A 16,139-nucleotide genomic window follows, 5' to 3' on the forward strand; every position below is an offset into this window, starting at 1 on the left:
ATGAAGGAGAAGGATCAGGTCTGTGCACGCCAAAGAGGCTTTCCCCGAATGCTGCACGACAGGATGTAGTCATTCATGACAACTTTAACGGCAGCTCTGGGCTTTCAGGATCGGTGCGTTGAATTTGGTATCGTCTAAGGAGCTTTTGTTGGAGATTTATAACGACTGATTATGTGTGGCTCCATAGGGCACAGCCTTTTCGTCGGGCTACGATGTCCACTTTGACAATGCCAAGCTCATGTACACGCCGAACTCGTTGAAGTATCTGCAGGTGTGTGAAACAGCACTTTGTTATACCCAATTGCTGTTATATTGATATTTTTTTATGAGCATCCAGGATAAAAGTCGTTTCAGGAGGGCAAACGAACTGCGCATCGAGAGTGAGCCTGACTTAAGCGTTGCAGATCACACAGGCGAGGCGAAGGCGGTTACGAAAAAGACTCCGTCATTACCGGATCAAGATATTGCGGAGGATCCATCGCCGGAGTATGTGGCTAACTTGCAGAGTGGACCGGGAGTCATCAAGGAATCCTTAGATGAAATCGATGCTCTTATTGACAACTCCATCCGACTGGCCACGGCTCCTACCGCAAAGGATCCATTGGGTGTGGAACTGTCCGAGGACATGAGAGAGTTTGTGCGTGACTACGAGCGCCCACTGGAATCGATGCTGCCGCTGTCCCGGACAACAGACAGTTGGGGAGAAGATGTTTCCGTTTCCCTGGTGGACGATGATACTAGTCGTCGGAGTCGAGATCTCGAGCGGCTTTCTAGTGGCACTGAAACCGGTCGACAGGCCCCGAGTGGGGTTCGACGTAGTCGTTCTCAAGAGACGCCTGAGCTTGACACCATCCGTGAAGTCCCTTGCCCGTCCAACACTGATTCTGCATCCCGAAGCCAGAGGTCAACTGATTCTCGTAATCGGTTTTTGAAAGCACCCCAAGCACAGAATGGCCTCGATTCTTCTACGAATCTCATTGACGAGAAGCATCGAGATCGGAAAGCTAACCGGTTCTCCAGCAAGCGTTTTAATGGCATCAACTCGAAGCGATCAGAAGGCTTAAAATCCCGAGCGACATCAGTTACGCTGGATCAATCCTTGGCGGACGTGGCAGCCACCCAAAACCCATTCCGTGATGGAGCTTATCGCGTAGAGGCAGATGATACTGAATGCGGGAGCGATCATGATGACAGGCGTGGTGTTGGGGATTTTGTCGATGACTACGGCGGGCCTGGCAAAAATGAAAGTTATGTGAACGATAAAGCAGTTCCAGAACGGTATGGGGACTCTGAGCCAGATGACGCGGAGTTGAATGCCATGCATCTTCGTTACGAAGAGAGACCTCAGGATGACTTGCGAAGTGTCTCCAAGAGGAAACCCGTGGGCGGACAGCGTCATGCGATTAATGCCTTCGAGGCGGGTTTAACAGCAGTTCAAAAGCAGCCAGTGCCCTCGGACAGATTCCTAGATCTGGTACGTCACAGGTTATACGTGATATCTGCAAGCTAAAATCCTTACCTGCATGCCTCGAAATTTCATGTTCTGTGCAGATGGAGCGCAACAAGCTGCATGTGACGATGGAAGCTGCGATGGTGAGGCTGCCCAACTTGCTACGATTCAATGTCATGCAGGACTCTAAGACGTATCTGTTGCCTACGCGTGTAGATACCACGTCGGTGCCGCAGATTCCTCTGTTCAGTTGGTGACGTCATGACGGAGCAGGTCGTCTTTACGAATGGGACGAACTCGGTCGGAAGAATATGTGTCTCCCTTCTGCCTCTGAGCACTGGATGCCAACAGTTCAGTGTGTCTCCCGCTGTGTTGGAGTTGGGTCCAAAGGCCTCAAGTGCGTTCCACGTTACTTTTAACGCACGGTACGCGGGAGCCGTATCGGGGATCTTCCAGTTTAGGGGGGTCGGTGTCGAGTCGTTATTCCATCCCTATGAAGTTGTCATTGAAGCCAGTGTGCGACGGCAGAAGGAGCTGGAGGCACCGAGGAATGCAACCACCACTCAGTCGCGGAAGGAGACCGATACTAAGGAACGTATCCAGGAGTTGCAAGCCAGCTCCTCTGGGGATCAAGTGGAAGTTAGCCCCACATTCATTCGGTTTGACCGAGTTCGAAACAAAAGCGGCGAAGTGGTGATCAAGAGAGCCAAGCTTCGATTGGCCAACAATACGGCCCACGCGTTGCCGTTCAAAGTCCATGCGCTGGAAAACCTGAATGTCCGTCCCGACACTGGTATGATCCAACCTGCATCGGAAGTTTTTGTTTCTGTGCTGCCGATATCGCAGCCGTTCACCCAGCGGCGAACTGGAGGTGACACGAGCAGCGTCAGTTCGACTCCAAGGGCCGAAAATTGGTTCGGCTCGCTAACAGTTCGAGTCGGTAAAGCCTATTCACGAGAAGTAAGTGTCGTTGTCGATCGCCGAGTGATTCAAGTACTCCCACCGTTCGATGAGATCGCACGATCTCGGCACCAGCTTTCCTCGCAAACGGACTCTTTTTACTACACAAAGCGTGGAAAGCGGCGAGGACTGTATTTCCATGCCAGAGCCGTGGAGTTCGGCTGTTGCAACGTTGGCGAATCCCATGAGGTACCGGTGTATGTGTGCAATGGGTCCAAGACGTCGATGACCGTTTTCCTGCAGGACCTGCAGGAACCTTTTTCGTGTGCGTATACAACGACCACGATCGAGCCTCGAAAGTTTATCGAAGTCATGGTAACTTTCACGCCCAAGGTCGTAGGAAAAGTTGCTACATCGCTTTTCGCCTATTCTGTTACCGACAAGGCCGTCGTGACACTCGTTGCTCGAGGTATTTAGCTCCTAGGCAATAAACTTCGGCGATTCAACAAGTCTATTGTATTCATCTGGAGAACGGCATTTCGCGGCGCTACGGGCGCGCCGGTGTCGCCTTATACTTTCCGTGCTCTGAGAGAAATCCTTCAACATCCGCGAGCACCTCGTCATAGGCAGCAACGTCGGCAGGATACACGCGAATCCACCCGGCCCCAGAGTCTTGAGACATCTTCTCAACACGGTTCCAATGGAGATGCCGCTGTAAATTGATCGAGAGCTCCTGCGCCCCTGCAGCTACTTGCCACGACGAAAAGCCAGCGCGCTGAATGCATGGGGCGAAGTGTTGCGTGAGCACTTCCTCCGTGTCACGCGTCGAAGGCACCTCCACCACCAAGTGCATGAAAAAATGCCAGCTTCCTCGAATGGCGTGTCGAATCCCCAGCTTAATGCATTCGAACTGAAGCATCAGGATTAGCCTTTCGTAACGCGGGTCTTCCTGATCCCGCTCCTGAACAGGCCAGCGTACTTGGACCTCCAGCGTGGCACCCTTGCCCATACGTGAAGCCAGCACTTTCGTTCGTTGGTGTGCTGACGGATAGAAAGCTTCGGTCCCAACTTCCATCGCGGCAGCAGCTTTCAAGGATACAGGGAAGAATGCGTCACTTCGCTTTGTGCCCAGTGATATTAACTGTTCGAGAGAAGACACCGTCGGGTTTAACGCTGGCGGGGCCGACAGTAAGTCATCTTCGCTTTGAACGAATGCCGGCTTGATACCTATATCGACCGGATCAATTCTGGAGAGAACCAAGCGGCGAAGGTTGGAGGTTACTATCTCGAGTACCGCAACACATAGACCATCAGGTGAGAATTTAGAATGGCCCTCGTATCCCCCGTTAAGCGTCTGTGGTGGTGGATCCTGTTCGATTGGCGCCCGCGGCTTCTCAAAATCCACACGAAACTGCAAGAACGAGGATGCCAAGGCATCGTATACGTCTTGGATCGCACGGCTAGCGTTGAGTGCAGAATCGCTTTCCTTTTTTTCTTCTTCCTCCTCTGGCCGAAGATCAGCCTTTTCATATTTTAGCCCACTTGGAAGCCACCGTGCCAGCACGCTGACCAGCAATCGATGCGATATCGTAAAAAAATCGGGACAAATTTCCATCGAGAAAGGCTCCTCTAACTGCATGAGTTCAAGCTCGCGTTTTCCCGTGAACTCTTCGGCTTTCTGCATTCGTTTCATTTGCCACGCCGATAGCTCGCTAAGCATATGCATAACAATTATCCCCAGCTACAAGCACATTGGCAAATACGTTAGACCCTTGCTTAGCGAAAGTGTAACGAGTAACGTCGCACGCTTCAACGTACCTGTGACCGGCGCTTAACACAATCCAAAAACTTTTGCCTTCCAGCCAGTAAGATGATCAAAGAAGAAAGCGACGCAGGATCATCGCCGGCCTGGAGGATTTCGTCATTTTTGTTAGAAATCATTTCAGCGCCAAATATACGTCAATCGACGTTCTTACCGTATACGATGAGTTACTCTCTGGAGCGTGAATCTCTTCTTGTAACATGAACAGTTTTTCAACGGCATGCTTGTCGAGAAGGGATTTCTGATCAACCTGCGAGTGGTTTCCGATCACCACACTTTGAATCGCCGTTGCTAGCTCCACCAGGAACAAGTGTGTCGAAGACTGGGCGTCTTCGGAGAGCTCGTCCAGTCGGTTCCAAGTTTGCATATCAATAGCCGGGGCGCTTGATTCCACACGAGTATTGAGTACGAGGCATGTTGCGAGCTGTAGGAGTCCGCAGAGGGAGCCTGATGCAAGTAGGAGTTTTTGAAGCGCCTGAAGGGCCAGATCTCGGACATCAGGTAATGTCGAAACAGCAGCATCAAGTAGCCACTGTTGAATGTTTTGTAGCACCACACCGGCGGGAGTATGCAAAGAGGGAAAGGCTGCCTCCTTGCATGTGATCGACTCGAGCCCAAATGTTTCACCTGGTTTCAATAAATTATGGTCAGACCTTGTCACTTCAAAATGAACGTCTTACATACAGTGCGACGTGTAGCCTACCGACAAAATTGGACGAAAACAATGTAATCTTGATAGAAGTCGCCAGCGTCCCCTGCATTCAAACACACAATAATAAAATACATGAATACTCCCAAAAGGCGCGCCTAACGCAGCTGGCATCACAAACCTTTGGCACGAGTATTCGGCTGTCAGAGTTGCGCTCGGTCACAATAGCCACCGCTTCGTACGACATTCCATCTTTTGAGACACTTAAGGAAAAGCGTTCTGGTACGAAATCTGCGTGCCATTTCAGCTCAATGGAAGACAGCGTCACTGCAGATGCAAATTGGCACACAATCCACTCCCCAGGCTGGGTCGATTCAGCTTCGGCCTTGCTTGCTGACCTCCAAAAGCTTGATCCACTATCTAAAATGCTGCACGTATCACCAAAATACATACATCAGTATCGTTGCCGTGTTTTCATCTGATCACTTGGTAACGTACTTAGAGATGACATGCTGGTCGTCAAATGCAGAACTCGAAGTCACTTCCTTCGGAATCACATTTTCCTCTGATAGTTGCCGAGGCGGTGACCACTCAGAAAATAACGCAAGTGGCTCCATCTTTCCCAGCAGTGCAACAACCTAATAATTGGTATCATTCAGTACTTGATGCCAGAAAAAAAATACGAAAAATTATTGCAGCGGCAAGTACATACCTGCCGAAGAGGCCCCACTGCAGTAGGTGAATTCGGATCGAACGCGCCTACAACCGTTGCAAGCAATTTAATAGCCACCTACATAACAACCAAATACTCTGTTATATATCCTTCTCTTTTGTATGTTCATCAGCCACTTGCTTGCTCACCTGGTGCAGATGGTTCTGTTGAGTGATCAGTTCCACCTTCCTCGGTCGGTACTGCGGTTTGCCCGTCAACCTCGGCGCCAGCGGGCACCTGGCAATCCTCTCCACCACAAACTTCAGCTCGCTCTTGGGCAGTCGTACAGGCACCGCTTGCAGCGGCATGCCCTTGCGAAGACACCCGTCCACGTGGGGCATGCTCAGCTGGAAGTTCGCCACCTTCATTGGCTTCCCGCTAGCAGCAGCCAGGGGCTGCGTCGCCGAGCGAGTGGTGAGCACCTCTCTGGCCCGCGGGAATATGACGCTGGCACAGCGCTCGCAGTTAATAACCGTGTGCTCGACCTCCTCCGTCGCGACGGGGAAGGCCTCCATGGCCTGCTGGATCTCCTGCAGCGAGCAGACCCACATGGACACGGTCGTGGTCGCCTTGCAGCGGCGACAGCCGTCTCGGAACGGCCTGGCGTTGTTGGTGGCGGCCGTGCAGGTCGGACACTTGGCGTGCAGCTTCCCGTCCGCGTCCGTGAGCGGCTGCGTGTAGAGCGCGCCGTGCACGTCGCAGCCGGGGAACTCCAGGTACTGGCACTCGCTGCACAGGATCACGGCGAACGTACGCAGCGTGGACGCGTCGTCCGCGCCGGTATCCATAGACGTCGCGGAGGAGGCCGGCGCCGCGCTGTTGCTCGCCGCCTCAGTGCTGCCGCTGCTGCTGGATACCGTCATGGCCTCGGCTTGGGGCAGGCAGCTCTTCGACTGCTTGAAGAGAAGCAAAAGATCCTCACTGTAGACTCTTCCTATGAATACACATAACACCATGATAAAGCCTACCTGATACCTACTGGGTAGCATATTTATGACGTGACACAGGTGGTCGGGGTTGGCTGCCCGCATTTCCAGGAACTGCGCGCAAAACGGAGCTGAGCCATGGCCGAGTCGGGGAGCAGCAAGCGCAAGCGCGACGAGAGCCATGAGCGCAAGCTGCCGCTGACCAAGGAGCGCCGCACCAAGGTCCGCCAGGAGCACATGGAGGAGGAGTTCGCCGAGACGTACCACGGGCTCACGGCGCTCTACAAGCTGCTGGAGGTCAAGCACCTGCAGAGCCCCCTGTTCCTGCCGCGCACGCTCAGCTACCGCCTGGACCCGGCGTGGCAGCAGAAGGACAAGGCGGAGGTGAAAGGAGAGGGGAAGACGCAGCCGCAGACGGCGCAGGCGGGCGCCAAGCTCGCGGACTTCAAGATCGGCATGACGCCCGACACCATGGAGGCCTTCAAGAGCCAGAAGCAGCGGCCAGGCGTGCTCATCTCGGTGTTCTCAGCTGCTGGAAAGAAGTTCGACGACAACCAGTTCACGCTGCTGGCCACGTGCTTGATCCCCGTCCCGTTCTCCAAGGACGTGCTGCTGCCCGAGCAGTTCTTGCACCCGAACGCGGATATCGTCGTGCTGGCCTTCCAGGTGGTGGAGATCAGTGACGTTGGCGAAGAGCTTGCAGCGCAGTCGGCGTTTACGTTTGCAGCGCCGTCGACAGCGACTGCTGTGAGTGGGAAGGACTTGCTGACGACGGCGGTGAACGGCCGCTCGCCCCTGTTCGGCAACATCACGCGGCTTAACGTGTCGCGACGTCGGGTGGGCTACGTCAGCATTGAGCTGCCGGCCATCGCGTCCTCGGTGCATGGTGGCGTCAAGTGCGAGTTCCGTCTTACTTGGGATCCTCTGCCCAAGACGAAAAAGATGCAGCGTCTCGCGAAGATCTGTGAGGCGAAGTTGAAGGTCGAGGGTGATGACAATCAAAACGTCGAGAGTTTTACGCTGGCGGTCCCGAAACGAGACATCGCGAGCGCGGAGCGTAAACCGTGCGCAGGGGTACGTTTGCTGTTGGTTGCGTCGCATCATAACTGGGTCGTAGCTAAATGTTTTGTCCTGATGTATGTAGGTTTGGTTCCACTTCCTCTATCACTCAATGCTTCGTCGAATGAGCGAAAAACGCTCCGAATACTCATGTGCATGGTGTAACATGTTCGCTGGGTCGCTTCGTGGTCTTGTGGCGCACCTTGTGTCCTCGCACGACCGCTTCCGCTTCCAAGCTACGGTGCGTTTTTTTCTTAGAGAAGAGGTTGGTGTGGAGAACTTAGTGAGCTAACTTAGTAATTCATTAAATTGCAGGTTGGGCATGACAACATCCCGCACATCTATGTGATGGTGATGCAGGAGCACCAGCCGCACAAGGGAAGTCCTGGACGCCGCTCTGCTTTCTCTGAGCTTGAGATGTTCCCGAATGAGGAGCCTAGTCGATTTGAGCACCACTTTACGCACGTGTCCGGAAAGAAGTACGGCCCGCATGGCTCGCAAGGTGTGGAGGCTGTCGAGGGTCTGATGCAAGAATTCGATGAGATGGAGATCTCCCAAGATCAACCGCAGGAGTTTTATGCACCGCTTCTTCAGCGCCAGTACTTCCACTCTCGAACAGGAGCTGTGGTGTTGGACCACGAAAAAGATTATGACAGTGACGACGATGTGGACGAAACTTGGATCACGAAGCAAAGCGAAAAGGTACGGGTGAATATTGTAGCGCTATTGATTCACGCCCTGGAAGTTTTCATTATGATCGTTCCTAATGCCGGTTGGTTTGTTCGATATTGTAGTTACTGGACGAGTTTGAAGACGTGTCGCTGGAAGAGAAGGAGTTCATGAAGAAGTGGAACCGCCACGTCAAGGAATTTAAGTACGTGGTTGCTCTATTGTGTGGGTATCAGCAACGCGAATAGGTTACTGACTGTTTTTCGTTGCGTGTTGCATGAGTAGAATTCTGGCGGATTTTATGGTTGCGTCCTCTTGCCGCAAGTTTGCTCGGGACCACGGAAAGTGGCTCTTGGATCACGGGCTGCGCCACAACTTTTTGCTCCATTTGCTTAATTTATGGGACAACTCGTTGTTAAACTCGCGCGCGATCATTGACTGCATGCTGATTGTCGACCAGTACAAGGTGAGCTACGGTTGGTGTATGCTTCCTGTGCTGCAGTGACAATTTACTGATTAAACTGTTGAAAACTTTGTGTGTAAAGGAACCTGAGGCGGCACCAGAGAGCGACGCGAAAGTTGAAACCCAAGCGAAATCGGAGACGGAGCAGGCGAAAGGTGAACCTGAACAGGCGAAAGTGGAGGCACAAGCAAGCACAGCCCAGTAAACCAACAACACTTCGAAGTACGGGATTCGTGCAAACGGTCTGTATTACTTCTAGCGTTCCTGTTTGCAGTGTTAATTGCGTGGAAGGGCTTCGTCCCAGAGCTAATGCTCTCGGCGAGTCAGCGTTCCACGCTCGAATACATAAAGTGCTTCCTCCTACACCTCGCTCTCTTTTCACAGTCAACACCGCTCGAGTTTCTGTGTGACTAACCAACTATATGAACGCAGCAGTCTGCTCTTACTGCGACGGTGCGGGCATCTTCTCCTCGTCGGAAGATGACGGCGACGGCGCACGCTTCTTGGGTTTGGTCCGACGACGACGCACCTTGTGCTTGCAGTCGTGCGCGTGCTGATGATGACGCTCACCGCCGCTGCTCGAGTCGTCCGAGTCCTCGCCGCTCTCGCTGGAGCTCTCGCCGAACTCCCTCTTCTTGTGGAAAATACAACATTCTGCAACATAGCGAGTGAGCCCATGACAACAGAAGGCTCTCGGATATTCATTTCGCGCAACTTACTGTTGGAGCGTCTGCGTCCGAGGTGCTCGTTGTCCACCACGCTCTCGTCGAACGTCACGTGCGGTCGCGGCTGCAGCTCCATGCGGTAGACTGGGGCACTGCCCGTGGGTGCGGGCGGCGCCACCACCTCCGTCGCCACCTCCTCGCGCGCTGCGCTACTGCTCATCGTTCTCGAAGGCGAATTCCTCTCTCACTATGGCTGGCAAGGTAAGGTGGTGTCGCAATTTAGAGCAATACAAACTGCAGTATATTTACAGGGCAATAGAAAAAGCTAGTATATTGACAGTGTAGCCATCTTGCGAGTTGAAGTGGTCGGGCAACTTATTTACTTGCCGTGGAAATACTCTTGGCATTGGCTGGCCTTGGACCAGTCGCGCTTGCGCTTGTCGCCACACGCAGCGTACAGCTCGCACATGTGCGTGACGGTGCTGTGGCAGGCAAGCGGGTTGTCTCTTCGGCACTCGATCTCCTGCACCATTCCACCCAGCTCGTCAACTTGAGGCACGATGTCATGGCGAGGCTTAATGGTCAGCACATAGTCCCGGATCGACTCGTCATCCACGTCGAATCGACCCCGGGAGTAGAGCAAACCAGGCCCTGAGAACGACACGGCCGGCGTGTGCGTCTTAGCGCCGACCATCGCGGCCATCGCTCCTCCAAGACTGTGACCAGTGAGGACGAGGTGGTCCCCACCAACACGCTTGCGCACAACGTTCACGTGGTCTAGCAGCTCGGAGTACACTGGAGGGGGCATGATGGTCCGAAGGAACTTCATCGAAAGCATCTCCACGACAAACTCGCTGGGGAGCTGCTTCAGGAATGGGAAGAAAATGTTGGCAGCCTGCATGACACTCACACCGAACCAGTAGTGCAGATCTTCGAGAGCGTCGGTCGCTGTGGCGGTGCCGCGAACAGCGATAACCGTCATGTTGATCGTGGGGAAGTACAGCTCCGCCCACACTTGGTGGCCTGCATCTTCGTTGTTGCGCGCTACGTACTCCCAATCGCCAAGTTCCGTGCCATTGAAGCGCTGATTGAACGACTTGACTTGAACTGCAGTGTTCCAACCGTAGACAGCATCAGCTATGAGAGCGAAGTCCACGATGTTTAGCGACTGCACGTGGAGAGCACACACTGGATACTCGGCGACCTTTGTCCAGTGGCCTGGTAACCCCGTCGAGTGTTTTGCAAATGGAGTTGAGGAAGTAGCAAGAGATTCAGCCGTCGGTGGATAAACAAAGAAATCCCCACCCTGGACGAAGGTGCCAACTGCCCACGTTGACGAGAAAAACACGAATGATAGAATCACGAAAAAGGTGATAAACGACTTGAACGTAAGCCCAAAGATCTGCCGGAAAGCCACATCAAACGTTAGTGAATAGCTTTAGAACATAAAATGACTTGAGTGAAGAAGCGTATCGTATCGTACCTGAGGAAATTTGGCCTGAATTGTATCGCCAAGTAGAATAAGGCAAATCCCCATAATGCCCCAACCGAGGTAGAACGCGTAGAATGAGATGATCGCACTGAAAACTACAATTGGCCACAAGATTCGTAGTCGACGCTCATAGGAAAATTTCGCCCAAAGGTTCATCTCGTGTATGTGTTCTCCAATTTTGTGTATCCGTTGCTTCCCTTCCAGTGCCTCCTGGGTTTCGTTGGCGTCCCGAACAGGGTCGCACGTGCCTTCCGTTATCGCTTCTGCGGTCGTATCTGCTTGAACGTATTGTGTTTCGTCGCCAGAATTCAGCGGCTGCCTCTCTTCGTTCGAAGCTATCGTTTCAGAAGTTGCTGAAGATCTCCAAGGACAGCAAGTATCGCGACACCGACCTCCAAACTCAAAAGCAGCTTCCACAAACGTGTAAAAGCTGGTCTGGAATTGCTCCACCGCACGGAAGCCAATGCTCACCAACCAAAGATGCTCTGCCCGCTTCTCATTCTCCATCTCCAGTAGCTCTCGCTGCATATCGCGATAGCGTCGTCGGTAGTTACTCACAAACTCGCGCATCTTGCGGTTCCGAGCACTGCAGAAATGGCAGATCATCCATACGCCCAGATATGTTGCTTGCATGTAGAATCCGCACTGAATGTAGTCCAAGAAAGCTGCCAGGGGGGACATGTTCGCGAGCAGTGAAACTATAAAGGTCCACATGGTGATCACTTCGAAAACAAAGGGGCACAGCACGTCGGTGATGACAAGCGTCGAGAAGTCCAGAGGGGGCCCGTCAAAGTGCGTGGTGTTGAACTTGACTGTTGTGCTGGCAGCTTGAAACGCACGTTTCCACCGAGCCGAGGGCGAGTTTTCTTCGTCACTGCTGCTGCTGCTGCTGCTGTTGCTACTGCTTCGGTGACGAAGGAAGCGACTGCTGCGCTTGTGACCAGACTCCTCGGTCTGCTCTCTCTGGAACAGCAGCTCCAGTTCGTACCTCATCTCATCCTCCGACTCCTTGTTCTTGTCATTGAACGGGTCATTGGTATAGATGGTGCTCAGAAGATATTTTGGCCCAGCAGTGATGCAGCTCACCAAGCGCGACCAGGCCTCTTGGTCTTCGTCGTCTCCGCGGAACGCGTCGAACCTTTCTCTCTCCAGTCGGTCGTCGGGCATCGCCCGCCAGTGGCGCATGTAGTGGATGCACACACAGAGCGAGAGACGGAAGTTGGCCAGACTGCCTTCCCTCGTGTCAATCGCGTCCAGGAACAGTCGACTGGACTCCTCGAAGCAGTAGGACAGGAAGATCAGCGCGAACGGCAGGAAGGCCAGCAGCACAATGGCCCGCACTGTGAAGTACGCGTCCATGCGTGCGCTGGGCAGGAAGATGGCGAAGAAGATCTCCATCAGGAATGTGACGCTGAACATGAGGATGCACATCAGGACCAGGAACGAGAAGTAGCCGAGTCTGAACTGGCACAGCGTGCGGTACAGTGTCCACTCGCCTTCCTCGCTTGACAGCTTCTGCAGCTCGGCGCGCCTCCCCGCCTTCGTCGCCATGCGGTCGTCGCGGCTCCCGGCCTCAGACTCGGAGCTCTCCATTGCGCAAGACACAAATGAGCAAAGCACCAACTTCATGTGTTAACCCTTATTATTTAAACTCCTATTTCAACATAATTTTGGATTAACCCCTTATCAGGGTCGTCAAAATGTGGGTGGTACAGTGGGTGTACAGTGGGTGGTACCCACCCAATTTGGGATTTTTAGCATCACTCCATTTTTTGAAAATCAGTATGATGCGCAAGGTATTCACGTCCCGGGCCGCGCTGCGCAGCAGCCGCGCGCTGTCTACGAGCGCCCGAAGCCGCGTCAAGATCATCGGCTCGGATGAGGCGTACACGCAGATCGCTACGGTGCGTGAAATCACTTTGCAGGGGGACGTTGACAGGCCCGAAATGGATCTTAACTGATCGTCGCTGTCGGTGTCGTGTACGTAGGAGGGAACGGGCCGCAAGGCGATCGTGTACTTCACGGCCAAGTGGTGCCCGCCATGCAAGATGATCGGACCCATCTACGACGAGCTGAGGTGGGCGTCTGAACTAATTTATGGATCGGCGTTGTAGCGTATCTGATTTACGTTGTTGCTGATGCCATACTGCAGTGCCAAGTACGAAGGCATTGACTTCGCCAAGCTGGACGTGGACGAGCTGAACGACACGACCTCCAAGGCTGGCGTCCGCGTACGTCCTGCCGTTGCTGGTATGGGTCTGGCCTTGCCACATGCTTACGGTTTTGTTGTTGTTGTTGTTGTTGTGCTCGTGTGCTGCAGTCGATGCCTACGTTCTTCTACTTCATGGATGGCAAGTTCCAGCAGTCGCTCTCGGTAAGACAGAAATGCGTGTGAAGTTTTTGAAGATCACTTGACTCACTCTGGATATCGGTGCTGTTGCAATGATACTGAAGTTTTCCGGCGCGGACGAGGAGCTTCTGCGCAACAACGTGAAGCAGCTGAACGACCTGTGAGCTGCAGGTAACTGAGGTGCCTCAAGATAGTGCATGTATGTGCGCCTTTCACACAAACACAAAATGCACTTTCATCAATCGTACTCGGCTTATTTCTCATTTGATGAAGTGCTTCGCAAAGACTTACTGCTACAGTAGTACGAAGTAGGTCTCCACAAGAACCAAACACTCATGAACGCTCCAGTGTAGGCACGCCTTCACCCAACATTTACCGACATCGTTGTGCCAATCAGAGCCCCCTACCGGTATATTACCGGTATCGGTGGTATCTGATCGAGCAAACTATATCTTACGTCAGTTGCAGTTGTGACACTTCCAGAGTTGCCAAGCGCCGCTCGCACGCCGCTGCCGCCGCCGTGCTTCCGATCCAACTCAGGTTCATCCATGGCCGACAAGGAGCAGCACCCCGGGGGCTACGGGGCGATCCCGAGCCACGTGCGCCTGGGCATCGGCGCCAGCACGCCGCCGCTGAGCCCGCTCATGCTGCACGTGGACAAGAACACGAACGCGCTCAAGGGCTGGGAGTTCCCCGGCTGGGGCGACAACCTCACCGCGGTGGCGAGCGAGAGCGAGCTCAACGAGATCCGCGCGCACCAGTCCATGGACCACCCCAAGCTGTCGGAGTGGCTGGCCACCGCCATCTGCGGCAACGACATCCTGTCCAGCTGCCTGTACGTGTCGGGCCTCGTGGCCTCCAAGGCCGGCAAGCTGGCGCCCGTGGCTCTTGCCATCGTGGCCGGCATCTTGTACCTGTACCGGTTCATCTACGGCGAGGTGCTGAACGCCGTGCCGCTCAACGGAGGCTCGTACAACGTCCTGCTCAACACCACGTCCAAGCGCGTGGCTGCCATGGCGGCGTCGCTCGCGATCTTGTCGTACATTGCGACGGGTGTTGTCTCCGGCACTTCGGCGTGCAATTACTTGGCGTCGCACGTGCCGTCGCTGGAGATTGTGCCGGCTACGGTCGGACTGCTCTTCATCTTCGCGATGCTGAGTCTCATCGGCATCACGGAGAGCGCTGTCGTGGCGCTGGTGATCTTTATCACCCACGCTACTACGCTCACAGTGCTTTGCGTGCTGTCTGCCGTTTACGTCTGGAACGACGGCTTCCAGACCCTCCACGCGAACTTCAGCACGGACTTCCCAGACATCAACTTGGCAGGAGACATCATGTCGGGCAACTTCCTGACGGCCATCTTCTTTGGCACGTCGACTGCCATGCTTGGAATCTCCGGGTTCGAGACGTCGTCGCAGTTTGTGGAGGAGCAGGCTGATGGTGTTTTCCCCAAAACGCTGCGGGTAAGTCGATCTCATTGCGCGGATCCTGTAAACATATCGCTGACTGACAGTTGTGGTGTCTGCTGATTGTAGAATATGTGGTGGGGCGTTGCCATCTTCAACCCGATGATCTCTTTGCTGTCGCTCGGTGTGCTGCCTCTTGATGGGCCCGGAGGAATTGTGGACAAGAAGAACACGGTGTTGGCGGAAATGGGACTGAAGGTCGCTGGCGAGAACATGCAGCTGATCGTGGCTCTGGACGCGTTCATCGTGCTCTCCGGCGCCGTTCTGACCGCGTATGTGGGTGTTGTTGGTCTCGTGCGTCGGCTTGCGAGCGACCGTGTGGTGCCGGAGTTCCTGCTTCACGTGAACAAGGCGCGCGGAACGAACCACTTCATCATTATCGGCTACTTCCTGGTGGCAACCAGTCTGGTGCTGATCCTGCACGGCGACACGGAGACACTGTCGGGCGTGTACACGTACGCCTTCCTGGGCCTCATGACGCTGTTCGGAATGGGTTGCATGCTGCTCAAGTTCAAGCGCGCAGAGATCCCGCGCTCAGTGATCGCGCCCTGGTGGAGCTGCGTCTTGGGTGTGACGATGGTGGTGACGACATTCATGGGAAACCTGCTCGGTGACCCAACGATTCTCACGTACTTCTCGCTCTACTTCATCGCGGTGCTGTCGCTGGTGTACATCATGTTCGAGCGGACGTTCCTGCTGCGGATGTGCTTGTACTGCATGCGGCAGCTCTGTCCGTCTCAACGCAGCATCGACGAGGATGAAACCCACTCGCTCCGCACGGGTGCCCGCGGCGGCCAGACTATCGCACGCTTCATCCGCGAGATCAACGAGCCGGCCGTGTTCTTCTTCTGCAAGACGCCGAACCTGAACATCATCAACAAGGCCATCCTGTACGTGCGCACCAACGAGCAGACGCACACGCTGTACATCGTGCACTGCCACCCGCACGGCACGCCTGTGCCCGAAGGCTTTAAGGAGACGGTGTCCATGTTCGACCACGTGTACCTCAAGATCAAGCTCAACTTCCTCAGCGTCGAGGGTCCCTTCGGGCCCGCTATGGTCGAGTGGGTCTCGCGCAAGTACAGCCAGCCCAAGAACCTCATGTTTATCAAGCAGCCCAACCATGACTTCGCCCACACCATCGCGTCACTCGGCGGCGTGCGGGTGATCACCGGGTAAGTGTGGATAGGCAGGTGGTCGAAGAACGACTTCAACTTGAATTGCTGCTCTACAAAATACACGTTAGATGGAATTCATGTGTCCGCCCCGAGGGCACCAAAACGGCCACAACACGACGCATGCGCTACGCGCGCTGCAGTAAAGCTGCTGAACACCCTAAGTCCAATGCTCGTCGCGACTAACGCGTGGCTCTTTCTACTGTATCGTTCCGCTGGAACTCTCTGCTACATGAGATCCGTCAAGGTGTATGTCGGCACCTAATGTTCGGCACCGCTTCACTGGCGAGGGGACACGAGGCGTACATGGTCATACTGATCTCTCTGTAAGTTATGCTGCG

At 54.2% G+C, this 16,139-nt stretch overlaps 6 protein-coding genes across 6 annotated transcripts; 4 read left to right on the plus strand and 2 right to left on the minus strand.

Moving 5' to 3' along the window:
- Positions 1–1,666: 1,666 nt before the first annotated feature.
- PHYSODRAFT_481773 (hypothetical protein) lies at positions 1,667–2,827 on the plus strand (the record flags this gene model as incomplete). The annotated part of the gene is made up of 3 exons (XM_009520735.1): positions 1,667–1,966; positions 2,057–2,321; positions 2,397–2,827. Coding segments are annotated over 3 exons (996 nt in total), but the record flags the coding sequence as incomplete, so codon positions are not given.
- An 18-nt stretch (positions 2,828–2,845) lies between these two features.
- PHYSODRAFT_556419 (hypothetical protein) lies at positions 2,846–6,125 on the minus strand. The gene is made up of 8 exons (XM_009520736.1): positions 5,683–6,125; positions 5,534–5,611; positions 5,320–5,459; positions 5,003–5,084; positions 4,876–4,927; positions 4,327–4,799; positions 4,169–4,258; positions 2,846–4,091 (listed from the first exon to the last, which is right to left on the minus strand). Exons 1-8 carry the CDS (start codon positions 6,082–6,084, stop codon positions 2,898–2,900), a joined length of 2,511 nt encoding a protein of 836 aa, XP_009519031.1. The 5' UTR covers positions 6,085–6,125; the 3' UTR covers positions 2,846–2,897.
- A 472-nt stretch (positions 6,126–6,597) lies between these two features.
- On the plus strand, positions 6,598–8,855 carry PHYSODRAFT_324933 (hypothetical protein; the record flags this gene model as incomplete). Its single annotated transcript, XM_009520737.1, has 6 exons — positions 6,598–7,533; positions 7,604–7,759; positions 7,834–8,220; positions 8,313–8,392; positions 8,473–8,653; positions 8,733–8,855. The coding sequence occupies 6 exons, from the start codon at positions 6,598–6,600 to the stop codon at positions 8,853–8,855; spliced, it is 1,863 nt and encodes a 620-aa protein (XP_009519032.1).
- Positions 8,856–9,694: 839 nt separating this feature from the next.
- On the minus strand, positions 9,695–12,400 carry PHYSODRAFT_324935 (hypothetical protein; the record flags this gene model as incomplete). The annotated part of the gene is made up of 3 exons (XM_009520738.1): positions 9,695–10,717; positions 10,799–10,902; positions 11,200–12,400. The coding sequence occupies 3 exons, from the start codon at positions 12,398–12,400 to the stop codon at positions 9,695–9,697; spliced, it is 2,328 nt and encodes a 775-aa protein (XP_009519033.1).
- A 191-nt stretch (positions 12,401–12,591) lies between these two features.
- On the plus strand, positions 12,592–13,321 carry PHYSODRAFT_483262 (hypothetical protein; the record flags this gene model as incomplete). The annotated part of the gene is made up of 5 exons (XM_009520739.1): positions 12,592–12,711; positions 12,796–12,884; positions 12,960–13,038; positions 13,128–13,181; positions 13,262–13,321. 5 exons carry the CDS (start codon positions 12,592–12,594, stop codon positions 13,319–13,321), a joined length of 402 nt encoding a protein of 133 aa, XP_009519034.1.
- A 384-nt stretch (positions 13,322–13,705) lies between these two features.
- Positions 13,706–15,802, plus strand: PHYSODRAFT_485543 (hypothetical protein; the record flags this gene model as incomplete). The annotated part of the gene is made up of 2 exons (XM_009520740.1): positions 13,706–14,620; positions 14,693–15,802. 2 exons carry the CDS (start codon positions 13,706–13,708, stop codon positions 15,800–15,802), a joined length of 2,025 nt encoding a protein of 674 aa, XP_009519035.1.
- Between the last annotated feature and the right edge of the window lie 337 nt (positions 15,803–16,139).

The sequence above is a fragment of the Phytophthora sojae genome (assembly GCF_000149755.1).
Source record: "Phytophthora sojae unplaced genomic scaffold PHYSOscaffold_2, whole genome shotgun sequence".
NCBI lineage: Eukaryota > Oomycota > Peronosporomycetes > Peronosporales > Peronosporaceae > Phytophthora > Phytophthora sojae.